At 43.7% G+C, this 14,830-nt stretch overlaps 1 protein-coding gene across 1 annotated transcript in view; it reads right to left on the bottom strand.

The window, feature by feature from the left end:
- Nucleotides 1-1,469: 1,469 nt before the first annotated feature.
- Nucleotides 1,470-14,830, bottom strand: part of ASTN1 (astrotactin 1) — a gene marked incomplete at both ends in the record, with an annotated part of 316,550 nt that continues 303,189 nt past the window's right edge. The window contains 2 exons of the mRNA XM_080699009.1: nt 1,470-1,657; nt 13,463-13,563. Coding sequence (XP_080555135.1) covers nt 1,470-1,657; nt 13,463-13,563 — 289 coding nt within the window. The remainder of the gene's footprint in view (nt 1,658-13,462; nt 13,564-14,830) is intronic.

Here is a 14,830-nt window from a genome sequence, read left to right as displayed (position 1 = left end):
AGCTTTGGGTGTTTGGCTCAGTAGGTTTCCAAAAGTTGTCATCAACAAGGACTTTGATGGCCCTTCCTCTTCATCTACCCTACTGTATAGCATCAGTTGCTGACAAATTTTTGGGAGATGGGAGAAAGAGGAAGAGAGAGGAGCACATTGGCACCATCTTTAAGAAACAGATAAAGGGACATATCCTGGCCATGCTCTCAAAGGAATTAATTGAATTAGCCCATGGAGCCTCTCTTGCTGTTTTTATTGCTTCCTTTTTGTCTTTAAAAGAATAATTAGTGGGTCTGCCCTGGACCATCGTACAGCCTGGGGCCTTCTTTCTTCGTAGCAGCGCAACTGATGTTATTCTCAAAAGTATTTTCAACCTCAACACAGTCTGGAGGCCTCCCCCAGTTTTCAGGCAATGGATTGAACTGGACTGAGGGAATCCTGGGAAGAACATCCCCACAGGCCCATTGTTATCCCTTCTCACAACTCACCCCAAAGTGGGTGGAGGTAGCTCACGGCGAAGGACTTTTCCCTTCCTGTGGTTCTCCTCAAGATCCAGGACACTTTGTTTGCTACAAGCTAATAAAACTACACAATATTTTCTCAGATTTATCTGCGAAAGCCCCAGTATTACACATGAAAGAGGCCCCTGGGAGGAGACCCTGGGGAGGAGGCAGTGTAGTGGGCAGCAGGATTAACTTTACAGCCAGATCTACACTCCCCCCACAGCTGTCTCATTAACCAATTTTCCTTCAGACTCTTGAGAACAAAAGAGAAATTTAGAAAGACTCCAAATGCCCTTAGAAAGCCAGATGAAATATGCAATGTTAATACTATTCCAATTGTGGCATTTATGCGCCCTAACAAAGAACTGTATATGGACACTCAATAAATGTCAGAAGAAAGAAGGGAAGAGAAGAAGAGACAGGAGTGGCCTGGGGCCAGGGGAAGCTGGTCAGCACTGTGCCATCCCCGCCTAGGCCAAAATAGATGAAGATGGGCTTCGGTGCTCTTCCTGTTGTCATTCAAGAGAATGTGGAATTTAATACAAACCAGGTCTGTACGATGCTAATAATATATGCGAAGTTCATATGTAATAAACATTTCTGGATGACTTCAGTAATAAAATTCCTAATTTCCTTTCAAAGGACCGAGCTTTTGGCTCCTACCATTTTAGCATTTAGAATCAATCCTGTGCCAACATGATAAAGGAGGGAAATCATATCAGGAGCAAAGGTTTTTTAAGTTTTTTTTTTTTTTCCGAGTTCAGGAAATGCACCCATGACTTCACTGCTTAGAGAGATTTTCCGATGTGAACCTGCTGACCCAGCTGTCTGAAAGCAGAGGACTCATTTCTCTCAGCACCTAAGATCTCCCAAGGAATCTCTGCACCTTTGCAGAAGCAATATTGCAGGGCAGAAGGTACAATGCTTCAAGGATTTCTTTAAAAAAAAAAAAAAACCCACAATGACATTTATTACTTACCGGGGGCCTAACTCATCCTCACAGCGCCAGGTAAATTCTCCAAAGCTTTCATAGTGCTGGTTATAGTGGTAGAGGACTCGATGTAGGGTGGGGGACCCCAGGTCCAGAAGGGTGTTGTAGGCCGTCTGCTGCTCCTTCCCACTGGTATAGCCATTGAAGAGATTATAGATCTTGTCTGCTATTTCTGAGGAGGAAAGAAAAGGCAAATAGAGTCATGCATTATTTAATAAGGGATCTGAGAAATATGCTCTTTGGTGATTTTAATGTTGTGCAACTATTAGAGTGTACTTACACAACCCTAGAGGGCCCGGCCTAACAGGCACATAGATATGTGGTATGTCCAGGGTTTCGCCCATGGTTCTTAGCACCATGATGAGCAAGACAAGAGTTAAGTCAGGTACAAGAGAAATGACCCAATTTAGAGCTGCAGTGAACACAAGCTGTGTGCAGCCGCTGCCGGCGCAGTGTACAGTGAAGGTTTTTAATAAGCAGGAGTAAGCTCTAAAATGGTGATAAAAAGAATAGTGTGGCAAATGCATGAATCTGCAACGCGGTCATGTATTATTGTGATCAAGTGTTAGGTATTGTCCATATCTGTGCGTGCTATTTAACCTGAGTGGCCGCCATGAAGGTCTGTCCTCTCCAGCATTATCACAAACACGTGAGGACACATTCCACTGTGACATCATGCCTGCCACAATGTCTCTGTGCAGTAGAAATTTTTCAGCTCCATTACATCCCCTGGAGACCACTGCCATAATTTGGTCCATTGTGGATCAAAATATTGTTACATAGTGCACGACTATAAAAATGATTTCATATATAGTGTATGGGCATACACATACTTGTATTTCTGCAAGTATAAGTGCTTGTACTACACATGGTTTTTCTTGTGTAAAATAAAAGCCTTTGACTAGGATAACTCTAAGTTTCAGTTCTAGTACACCTTGTATTTACCTGTGTTTCCTAAAAATATCTGACCAGAGTCAAAAGCTTATATATTCCTACCAGGGAAGCAGGAGTGAAGATAAAAGGGGATAAGGCAAGAAACAAGGGAAATCAAATACAAGGGGCTGCATTAGGGAGCTGGCCACACCTTCCACATTTTGCAGGAGAGGGCAATACAAAGCTATCAGATCCCTACTGAAGACTATCTCCAGCTCCCATCCAACACTGGTCCAAGTTTGCCCCTGGGTGTCATTACCAACCATGCAGTCCTAGGTTGCCGACGCATGGGTATCAAGTAGTCCTGCAGAAACAATGGGAAAGCCCAGGGATGAAATGAGATATCAGCCAGTGAACAACATGGAGAAGCCGGTGCATGCGTGATGGTAGAACACAGAACCTTTGCTAAGACCACTTAGACCAAATACAGAGGCAGGTGTGGGGACTCGTGACGACCCAGAACTGAGTCTAGAACATTCTGCAGCTCCAAATGAGTAGCCCTTCATTTTTACTTAAAATATTTCTGTCTCAAACTCTTCCATGGCTAATCCTGAATTTGGAAACACAAAACAGTGACAATGGTTTTCAATAGCCTTGCATTTTTTTTCATATGTAACTCAAAGGATATTATTGTAAACCTCTCATTGAAACTGTCAAAGAGGAGATGTATTAATGTGTTGTCCCTCAACAGCTGGGAACCAAGATTGGTGAGCAATTCTTTGTCTTGGATCCAATGATAATTCTAGGAATGAGGAAACTAAGTTCACAGGTACCAAAGCCAGAACTGTGCTCAGGTGACTCTCTGGTAGCTTTGACGTACAGCAACCTAATTCTCTGCCACAAACTCAAGTGGATTCAGGGCTATGGGAAATGACAAATTCATCCTGGAGTTTCCTGAGTGGGAATGAATAAATTTTAGACCCATATATTTCCCAGACATTCAGCAATTTCTCTACTTGTCTATGCTGTCCATTGCAATCTCTGTGGATTGCAATATCTCAGATCTCACTTTTGGATGTACTGAGTAACCTGCATGGCCAAAGAAGACAGCAGATCAAAAATGATAACTACACTAATGGATCTCATGACTGGAATCCACTTATATCTACTTCAGGGGAGGGCTCATCAGGGATCTCTTCCCATATCAGTTTACACCAATCCATTAGAAACAAAACTTAAGCCAAAACATGTAGTTACATTAAAAATAAGTTTGTAGCCAGGTGTGGTGGCTCAGGCTTGTAATCCCAGTACTCGGGAGGTTGAGACAGGAGGATCACGGGTTCACAGACAGCCTCAGCTACTTAGTGAGGCCCTCCACAACTTAGTGAGATCCCGTTTCAAAATAAAAAATAAAAAATAGGGCTGGAGGTGTGGCTTGGAGGTAGAATGCCCCTGGGTTCCATCCCCAGTACCACAAATAAATAAGAAAGAAAGAAGGAAGGAAAGAAAGAAAGGAAGAAAGGAAGGAAGGAAGGAAGGAAGGAAGAAAGAAAGAAAGAAAGAAAGAAAGAAAGAAAGAAAGAAAGAGTTGTTTTAGAAATCCGTTTAGATTTTCAGGTTGTCTGTTGTTAAAATGGGACTATAATCTAAAGAGGACAGTGATTTAGAACATAAAGATCTATTTATTAAATGGCCATGACTGCCAAAGAGCTTAGAAATTTCGACTCTTACACCACCAGCAAAAGTGGACACAAATGTTTCTGTTTTACAAAAGAGGAGATTCAGAGACAGGCCAGTTACCTGCTCAAGGACACAGTGTATGCTGGGATCAAGTTTCCAAACTCTGTCTATCTACCATTGCTGCTGTACACCGCTGCTTGGCGTTGGTTGTACATAACAAACTTTAGGTTCGGGAGGCAGAGTCTTGGTGAAAAGTCAGAGGTGACAGTCTCTAGTGCAGGGCATTGCTGGGATTGGACCATACACGCAGAGTAAGTAGTAGGCGTGTAGGGAGCCTGTCATTCTGGAGTTGAGATGGAAGCAGAGGGGCTCTTCTGAGAGCTTTGCTGCATCTTATGGGAGACAGGAAGCATTTGTTGAGGCAAGAATGAAAAGATAAGCTGTGATCAGACTGTAGCTCAGCTGGGGACATTGTGGGCTTCCTCTCCCATCCCTGCTCTGAGGCCAGTGTGTTGAAACAGCCCAGATCCCAGGTCCTGGTTGTGGCAGGCTCTGCTGAGGGACAGCCATGGCAGAGAAGGTGATTTCTGGCATCTTTCTCATTCTCATAGCCTAACAGTCCTCTCCAGCTAGATAGAGAAGGCCGATGCTCCCAATCACTCGCAGACATGGAATAAAACCAGGTTCCCCCAGGAAACACAACCTAACTCCAAGACATGCTTCAGAGCCCACATCTGTACATGCAACACTGTTTTCAGAAATATCTCTGTGCCAGCTCTCAGAGCATGAGTATCTCTGGATCGTCTGATCACTGAGAGAATCAAGAGATTTTATTTCATTAGTCTTCACAGCCTCTCAGGAACTCACAGACTCAATGAATGGAAAATCATATAGGCACTTCTGGTTAACATTTGACCCAGCCTTTTGCCTTACAGAAGGGTGGGGTTATCTCAGAGAGAGGCCTATCTTGCCTTTCTTTAACGTGCATGATGGCACTGCAGGCAGAAAGATGCCCAGGATGCCTGTGGAACATTATTTTTTAAAAAAAGAGGATGAGTTATTAGAAGGAAGTTAAGATCTCTCAGATAGCTAAATAAATGAACAGAGCAGGGACTGAGGCGCTCAAACCAAAAGGTATGGCTAAGAGCTGTCACCATGGTGTCAAATGGAGTTAGCTCCATAATACTACCCATGTGGCTTTGGACGAGCTACCCACCTGAATCTCAGCTCCTTTGCTCAGTTACTAATATGTGCCTTCTACAATTACTGTAAATAAAAGGGTGGAAAGTTATGAAACCTTTATTTAGCACAATATCTGGCCACAGTAAGCTTAATGGGTTCAGTGAAGATTTTATTGAAGACTTGCCAGTGTCTGACCTTTTCTAGGTATTTGGACCATTTCACTTAGAGAATCTAATGAAAATCTTTGCTGATACAGGAGGATCACAGTTCATGGACAGCCTCAGCTACTTAGTGAGGCCCTCTGCAACTCAGTGAGGCCCTGTTTCAAAATAAAGAGTAAAAATAGGGCTGGAGGTGCAGCTCAGAGGTAAAATGCCCCTGGGGTTCCATTCCCAGTATAGCAAAAAAAAAAAAAAAAAAAAAAAAAAAAAAAAAAAAAAAAAAAAAAGAAAGAAAGAAAAGAAAAGAAAAAGAAAAAGAAAGAAAGAAAAAGGAAAACAGAAAATCTTTGCCTTGTCAATACACAAGGGGCATAAGTATAATAAGTATAGTGTGTTAGCGAGTAGGAGAAAATAAAATAGGAGAAAGGAAGTTGGGAATGCTGGTGGGGCATTGCATTTTTATTTTATTTATTTTGTTGTTGTTGTGTGTGTGTATGTTTTACTGGGATGGAACTCACAGCATTCCATCCCAGAGATACACTCCCAGCACTATTTTATTATTATTATTTTTTAAATTTTGAAACAAGATCTTGCTAAGTTGCTGAGAGCCACGCTAAGTTCCTGAGGCTGGCCTTGAGTCCACAGTCTTCCTATCTCAAGCCTCCTAAGGATCCTAAGTATCAGAAGTATAGGCTTGTGCCACCATGCTGGGCTGCAATTTTAAATAGGGTGCAATTTTGCATAGTAGGTCTCACTGAAAAGACGTACACTGGGGCCAGGGCTCAGAGGAGGGATAGGTGAGCTGCACGGTGTCTTGGAGAGGAAATACCAGAAGCAGGGGTCCCCAGCTCTAGGGGGAGCAAACATGGAGGCTGCAAATAGGCCAGAGTATGGAAGGAAAGAGGTGACCAAAAACAGTAGGATGGTGGCAGATATTATTCTGTGCTATCAGACGTTTTCCTAAATCATGCTTTCCTTAATGTCATGAAAAAGAGAGACTGAGATACAGAAATCCAATACCCTGTGGAAAGTTGTCTGACTGCAGTGAGAGGATTGGCTCCAGGGGCAGCAGCGAGCTTTCTCACCCCCAGTGGCAGCGGCCCTTTTTATATGAAATAGGAATCGAGGATCATCTGCACCTCCCAGCACTGGTTTCCTTGGCACCAGAAAAAGGTCCCTGGATGGGAAGTCCTAACTTATCACTTTCATTATTTCTCAGAAGCTACCTGCAACCTCTGCCTGCTCTGCACAGAAGTAACTATGATTAATTCTGTAGGAAACTTAAGGGCAGCCAATCTCAACTGGCCTTATACGTCCCTCTTAACATATTCTGTGCATATTGCAAGGTCCATTTGCCCTGCATCTCTTCCCTCTCACCCCCTCTTCCACTCTGGGTGACCTGGACACCTGTGATTCTCAAACCTGTGTGCTTCAGAATCACCTGCAAGGCTGACTGCAATCCAATTGCTGGTTCCCACTGGAGTTCCTGATTCAGGAGGACTCGGGAGGAGTCTGTGGATTTCTGATGAGCCCCCAGGTGATGCTGTTGCTGGTGGTGGTGGTCTGGGTACCACACTTTGGAGACCATTGCTCTATACTAACCTGATATCTCAACACTTTCTTTACTCTCCTCCGGGACCAGCATTATCACTTGGAAATAACTCTCCCATCACCCTTGACCTGGTGCGCACTCTTCCTTCCCTCCACGTCACTTTGTTGGACGAAGTCTTCTTCAGCACAGAGGAAGAGTCCTCCTCCCATGTTCACCAAGGTGGGCACGCAGCCTTTTAGAATCACCTGCAATTACTCTTCTCTGCATCTACTTTAAAATCCTTCCATTTTTCAAAATCCACTTGCTTCTTATTTCTCCTAGTCATTTTCTAACTATTTTTCCATATCCATTGAAGGCTCTGACCCCACCTCCTCAGCACTGAGGAGGACTTTGCTCCCCACACAAAAGGCATTTTTATATCTAAAGGCCTCCAACTACCAAAAACCAACCATCACCCCTGAGAAGATCACCTTTGAAGTCGCAAGTCCAATACCACACACTATGAACACAACAGCCGTCCACACTTTTTCTACTTCTTGCTGCTATTAGATCTGTTCTTCCTGGACGGAAACCCAAGTGTTTTGACCCCTCTGTTCACTGAAGGCATCAGCCCCGTATCTACTTTCTTTGTAACCTAACCTAATCCATGTGGCTTGCTGCTCATATTCTGGAATCGCTCCCTCTTCTGCTGGGTTCTTCCAGGGAAAAGCACATGCCATTGGAGCAGGAGAGCTAGCCTGCATTCCCTCAGCCGTCTGCTCAGACCTGCACATGGCACTTTTCATGATGTGCACCAAGACTAACATGACTCTCCTGTCTCTCAGGCTCCACATCCATCCACAGGCAAACCCTTCCACTGCTCCTACGAGATTAATTGAGAATCATGCCACCTCTCACCTGCTTTGTAACTGTCATTCTACTTGAACAAAGCATTATCTGTCTTCTGAGTTGCTGTAGGATTCTACTTCCAACTTAGACCCCCTCTTTGGAGTCTGTTCTCAACAGCAGGAGTCAGAACCAACTTGTGAAACATCAGGTTTGATCATACCATTCTCCACCATGAGTCTATGCACCACCGTCCAGACGGCCAGACTGCGGCACCTGCTTCAGGGCCCTGGAAGTGTCTCTCCCACACTCTACTCCCCTCCAGTCACTTCTTCAAACAAAAAAACCAGAAGCCTCCTTCCTTGTCTTCAAATCAGCCATTAATTTCTGTTCTGCTGCTTCCTGGACTTATCTTCCTCTGAATATGCAGGACCTCCTCCTTCACCTTCTTCCCAAACCGCTGTAGTCAAAATTCTACTTCCTGCACTTCCTCTACCAGAACCCTTATTTATATCGTCATCTCAAGTCTCAGGAATTTTACTATTTTGTTATTGTTCTCCATTGCCTCTGGTAAAATATGAGTTCTATGAGGCAGGGGGCTTCATTTCCAATGCCTAGAACTGCTGATTTAGTAAGGGCTTTATTTGTTGGATGGATTAAAACAATCCATGGAATCCAATAATAAAATTTGTGAAAATGGGTTTGGACTTTGATTCTGTTCTTCATCAGCTAATACCATAAACCATTTAATACCAGGAACTGATGAATGGCCTTAGAAGGAGCAAATAAAGGAATGAACATATATTTATGTTTAGTATCATGAGAAAGGCTGGGTGATGGAGATAGGATGCATGAGGATGCTTCCTCAGTGAAACTCCAGGAAGAACTGTCAGAAGGCCATGCCCCCACCTTCAGACTCACTGACAGGTAGATCTTATTCTGTATAGGAGCTTGCTCCTACTATGGGGTAGCCAGTTTCAGGAAACACTGGTAGGAATTAACTTGCACAGTGGCTTTACCAAGTCACAACATGGTAACATTCTCTGAAAATATCTAGAACAAATGTTCACATAAGCAACAGTGTCTGGCTTCTGGGTAGATAATTAGGAGCTGCCTTCATGCTCTGGGACACTTAAAAGGTAATTCCCATTTGTTATTAGATTTAAACTTAGACCTGAGTGAATTCTATTTATGATCACCATCTGGATTTGAGGGAGGCAGAGCATATGGTTCTTTGGGTAGAAGAGCAAGAACTGTATTAATTTGCAAGGATACCCTCAATTAGTCTAACTCATTAATCCCCAGACTTTCCCAGTGCAGGACACCTCCTGGCTGAAGCATCACAAGACCTGAGTGCTATTTCATGCTCTCAGTCCTAAATTGGCTCTCACGCTCCAAGCTGCTCAACTAGGATTCTCGAAACTCCTTTGCCAGGAAGCAAAAGCAAACAGAGAGCAGAAAATGTCTTGGTACGTTCTGTGGAGCTAGAGATGACCCGGCAGGGCCCTACATAGAAACAGGCCAGTTTTCTATGGGGCTGGCAGACTACCCTTCATTGGCCACATTTTTTGCCTTCTACCCATCCAGCCTTGCAGACAGTATCCCTTCCACCTGCTGATCACCTCCCTGACATTCCACAAGCCTCTGCCCATTCAGCAAAAGGCTCTGAGGTGGCTGTCACTCACTGCAAAGACAACAGCACACTCTCCAAGACACAAAAAGCAAGGGCATCTTCCCATCACCTGCTTCTCTGTGGCTTAGATAAAGAAATCAAGAGATGACCCCAGGAGGGTGCCATGAGTGCCCTCCAGGCAGGATCTCCTCTGGAGATGCACCTGAATCTGCTTTCCTTGTCAAAAAGCTTCAGAGCTCTTGAGAAGTCATATCCTACAAGCCAGAAGCACCCCTCCAGAGAGGCGCACAGCCCCCACATGAAGGGTCCCATTCTAGGAGCTTCCTGGGGGACACCAATGATGCTGAGAGAGAATTTTTTTATGATCTTCTTTTCATGTGATCTTCTTTTTCATCAATATTCAGAAACAAAGGAAAGGTTTTCAAGTTTCTACTCTAAAAATCTAGTTGTATTAAACTACCAAGATCATTCCTCACAGACAGAAAAATCAGTCCTTAAATTTATTTGGAATAACAAAAAGCCCAGAATAACCAAAGTAGTTATCAGCAACAAAAACCATGCAGGAGGAATCACAATACCTAACTTTAAACTATACTACAAAGCCATTGTAGTAAAAACAGCTTGGTACTGGCACAATGTTGGGGTCTGCTCAAACTGCCTGACAGAACCTCCAATGAATTAGCTACAGGTAACGCCAAGCGCGTTGACATCTGCACAACTGCCTGGCAGAACTTCCGATGAATCAGCTACATGTAGCATCTAGCGCAGGTCTGCACAACCACCTGAACTTCCGATGAATGAATCTGCAACATGTAGCGCTGAGCGGATGGAGGGTGTAACTACTCCCCTTTCCCCCACTAGCCCAATTTGGTAATGTTGAGCCTTATTGGCTCAAATAATGCTTCCATGCTTGTGAACCCCTCGTGCACTGGATAATGATTGGCTGCAAGTTATGTACTTTACACATGCAAGAGTGACCTTTAGCTTGATAGGTTAGAATAGTTTTCTGTTGGAAATCCCCCTTGCGTTTTTTGCTTTAAATTGGGTTGCCTAAGAGAAATAAACGAGATCCTGCTTGACACGTCTCCTGCCTCTGTGTGGTTTTGTTCGGGGCCATCGGCACTCATCATCCTTCTCAGCCCCATCGCTGACGGACTGGACCCGTCAGCACAAAAACAGATACATAGACCAATGGAGCAGAATAGAAGACCCAGAAACAAGTCCACACACTTTCAGCCAATTAATTTTTGACAAAGGGGCCTAAAACATACACTGGAAAAAAGATAGCCAGTTCAACAAATGGTGTTGGCAAAACTGATTAACCATATGCAGAAAATTGGAAATTAATCCCATGTTCTCACCCTGCACAAGAGTCAATTCAAGATGGATCAAAGACTTGGAAATAAAACCAGAGACCTTGAAGCTCCTTGAAGAGGGCATAGGTCCAACACTGCAACACACAGGCACAGATAAACACTTTCTCAACAAGACCCCAAAGGCACAACAAATTAAAAGGTGAATCAATATGTGGGATTGCATGAAACTGAAGAGCTTCTGTTCAGCCAAGGAAACTGTCAAGAACCTCAACAGAGAGCCAACAGAATGGGAGAAGATTTTTGCCACCTACACCTTCGATATAGGACTAATATCTAGAATATACAAAGAACTCCTGCAACTCAACACTAAGAAAACAAAGCATCCAATAACAAAATGGGCAAGTGAACTAAATCACCAAAGAAGAAATTCAAATGGCCAATAAATGCATGAAAAAATGCTCAACATCATTGGCAATCAGAGAGATGCAAATCAAAACTACCCCGAGATTTCACCTAACCCCAACTAGAATGGAAATTATTCAAAACACAAACAACAAATGCTGGTGAGGATGTGGAGAAGTGGAAACTCTAAAACATTGTTGGTGGGATTGCAAATTAGTGCAGCCACTTCGGAAAACAGTATGGAGAATCCTCAGAAGAATGGGAACAAATCTAACATTTGATCCATCAATACCACTTCTGGGTATCTACCCAAAAGAAAGGAAACTAAACTACCAAACTAATGCATGTGTATCTATGTTCATAGCTGCACAATTCACCATTGCCAAACTATGGAACCAGCCAAGATGTCCATCAACAAAACTGTGGGATATGTACACAATGGAATTTTACTCAGCCATAAAAAAAAACCCTCAATTACATCATTTTCAGGGAAATGTATGGAAACGGAGGACATTATGCTAAGTGAGATTAGTCAGTTACAAAAAATAAGAAATCAGATGCTTTCCCTAATATGTGAAAGCTAAGGAGAAACGGGTCATAGGAGGAACTCTAGATGAAAATGGGAATCCTATAGAGGAGCAAACAAGACAACCTAAAGGAGGAGATGGGAGGGGGGTAGAAGGAAATTCTCTAAAACACACAATGTACTTAAACGTATCGAAGTCAACCACTAAGCCAAGCAAGGGAAGGAGGGATGGGGAGGGAATGGGGTGGGAGTTGGGTAGGGGTTAAATCGGTGATGTGTACATGTATGTATATACAAGTTTTTTACCCCAATATGATGTATGAATATAATGCACCAATAAAAATTTTAAAAAAACATAAAATAAAAAAATCTAATGGTAACATAGTAGACAGGGGAAATGGAAATTGGGGTCAAATACAAAATAGTATGCCCCAAATACGGATTCTGCTAAATGCTTTGTGATCTTGGTCACCTTATTACATTACTCTGAATCTCAATTTCTACATTTATAAAATGGGGGTGATATTCTATCAATATTCTATCTCTAAAAACTGAGGCACAATTTCAGTACATTAATATTGAAACTGCCTACCCCATCGCAAGAGCAAAGCTTTTCCTATAGGTAATAAGAGCATATTTGTCAGTATTAGGTCTAAATACTGAGTTCCTGTTACAGCACAAACACTAGGCACTATTGTACCTTTTTAATTTATTATTTTAAATCACTTAACCCAATTCCAACTAGAACTTTATTGGCTATTGACTATTATATTGACTATTATCCCCTCTCCATTTCACAAGTGAGTAAACTGGGGTATGAGGCAAAGTGATGTACTCAGGGTCCAACAGGAGTAGGAATTTGAACATGGGCTGTTGACTCCAGAAGTTGGCCAAGTTCTTTTGGTAATCAGGCAGTCCACCATGCTGCCTCCCAGGTGCTGGACATAAACAATGGAGAAAAAGTAACTGGGCCCCACCCTCAAGGAGCTCACTGTCTAGTGATGCAAACCGACATCGAACACAACATTATAATCACAAGCCGAGGTGAGGGTCCTGGAAGACCAATGTCTCACAACATTATAATCACAAGCCGAGGTGAGGGTCCTGGAAGACCAATGTCTCTGTTAATAGGCAAATGCTACCGGTTCAGTTCTGCCCAGAAGGTACTGATGCCTGATTGGATCACTTTAATTTAGTACTGGAGCTCTGTAGAAGTGGTGGCCAGGATGGGAAATTCCTGGATGCAAAGGGGATGTAGAATAGGAGCCAGGGTCAAGACCAGCCAGGAGGATCCTGTGTGTGGTGGCTGCTGAGGCTATTTTCCTCAGTAACTAGGACTGATCCCAGTGGTGTGTGCATGCGGGAGTGTGTGTGTGTGAAGGAGTGTACCGAGAAAAGACAACTCATTACTGAATAACTGGTCTATAATAACTCTAAAATACAGAATTGAGCATTTCAACACTTTGCTGTAGAGAGAGCGATATAACAATTCTAAGTCCTCAGCCTTGTTATGTTTTAATTCAAAATAACCTTTCAGATGTACAAAAGACTAGAGAGAGAGTAAGCAAGCCCCTGAGAACATTGAGCACGAGTACCAATCACCTAGAGTACTGGGGGGCTGCATCAATGCCTCCTGCTGGGTCCTTGATTTATGGACCCTGTGGAATAACAGAATACAGCAAGGGCCTCTACCAGAAGGCGGAGGCTGAGGAGAACTTCTGGAACATTCACACCACTGTATGGAGCCACTCTGACCCTGTCCTTCCTTCCTTCGGAAGCTACAGTCCCTAGGGCACCCCAATAGACTCTAACCTCAGTGTTTCTTACCTTGGGCTTTGATGTCATCCACCACAGGGCATGGGGTCTTCACGATCACGTCGCTTGCCCTGGAGCGCCGGCCTGTGTTATCTACTCCCCACAAGGTGAACCTAGCAGGGAGAGGAAGGGCATCCTTATCAGCGAGAACATGGCTAGAGGTCTTGACCAGGCCTTCTAGAAGATTCCCCCTCTCCCTCCCCCTTCTTGTTCTCTTTATTGGATGCAGGGTCTCACTGTGTTGACCAGGCTGGTCTCAAACTCCCAGGCTCAAGTGAGCCTTCTGCCTTGGCCTCCGAGTAGCTGAGACTAGAGGTCTGCACCATGGCAACTGACTCCCTTCCAGGTGGCTGATGCCAGTTTGATTTTGACGGCCACTAGGTGAGGGTGAGTATATATGTTTGGTAACAGATGGCCAGATCTTGGCCATGTGGAGTTACAGTTAACTTTTAGGAGTCTTATCTTCTCTTATCTGTGAAACAGGGATGCTAATGAGACTACTTGTTAGTTATTGTGAGGATGGGGTAATAATATACAGAAAGACCTAGCACATCACATGAAGGCACTACACAACTCAGTTCTGTTCTGGAACTTTTTTCTTTCTTTCTTTCTTTTTTCTTTTATTTGTAGTACTGGGGATTGAACCCAGGTTTATTCTACTTCTGAGCTATATCTCCAGCCCATTTTGTTTTTGAAACACGGTCTTGCTAGGTTGCTGAAGGTCTTGCTAGTTGCTGAGGCTGCCCTAAAACCTACGAAACTCCTGTCTCAGCTCCCTAAGTACTGGGATTGTAGGCGTGTACCATCATGTCTGGCTATTGCCCACACTGTTGTGCAAAGGACTGAGGACAATTTTACTATGTCAAGTCAGAACCACCAGGTGGAAGGTCTCTTGGCTTGTAAGTGGCCGGACACTCCATCTCCCACTTGCAGCAAACAACTCCACTGAGCTGCTGCCCATTGAGGACCAGAAATGCAGAGTGAAGAGCTGATTTCCCTGACATTGTGCAGGCCCAGTTCTAAGGGGATCCTAGGAAGAGGGTGGAAACCCATCTACCAAAGGCCAAATGTAATATTAACTCCTTGGGTGGTGAAGCTGGACAGAAAGTCAAAAGGGAGATCCCAGAGTCTGCTACTCAGAGGGGGATTTGAACATTACCATGAAAATCCTCTGCAGGGTACGGGTCAGCCAATCCAAAGGAAACCTCTAAGGCCATCTTCCCTGCCCTTCCTTTTCTCCCATGTTGTCACAGGAGTCTGCATTCCTGGTAAAATACTAATTTTTAAAAATTCCTCTTAGCAGAGTTATAGGGAGGAAGAGAGGCAAAGGAGGAGAGTTGGCTCTAAGACAGCACAGCCCAGATAAATAGCAGCTCATCC

Source organism: Muscardinus avellanarius, assembly GCF_963383645.1.
Source record: "Muscardinus avellanarius genome assembly, chromosome: 7".
Taxonomy (NCBI): Eukaryota; Metazoa; Chordata; class Mammalia; order Rodentia; family Gliridae; genus Muscardinus; species Muscardinus avellanarius.
Note: the sequence above shows the minus strand (reverse complement) of the source record. Positions and strands in the feature narration are given on the sequence as shown.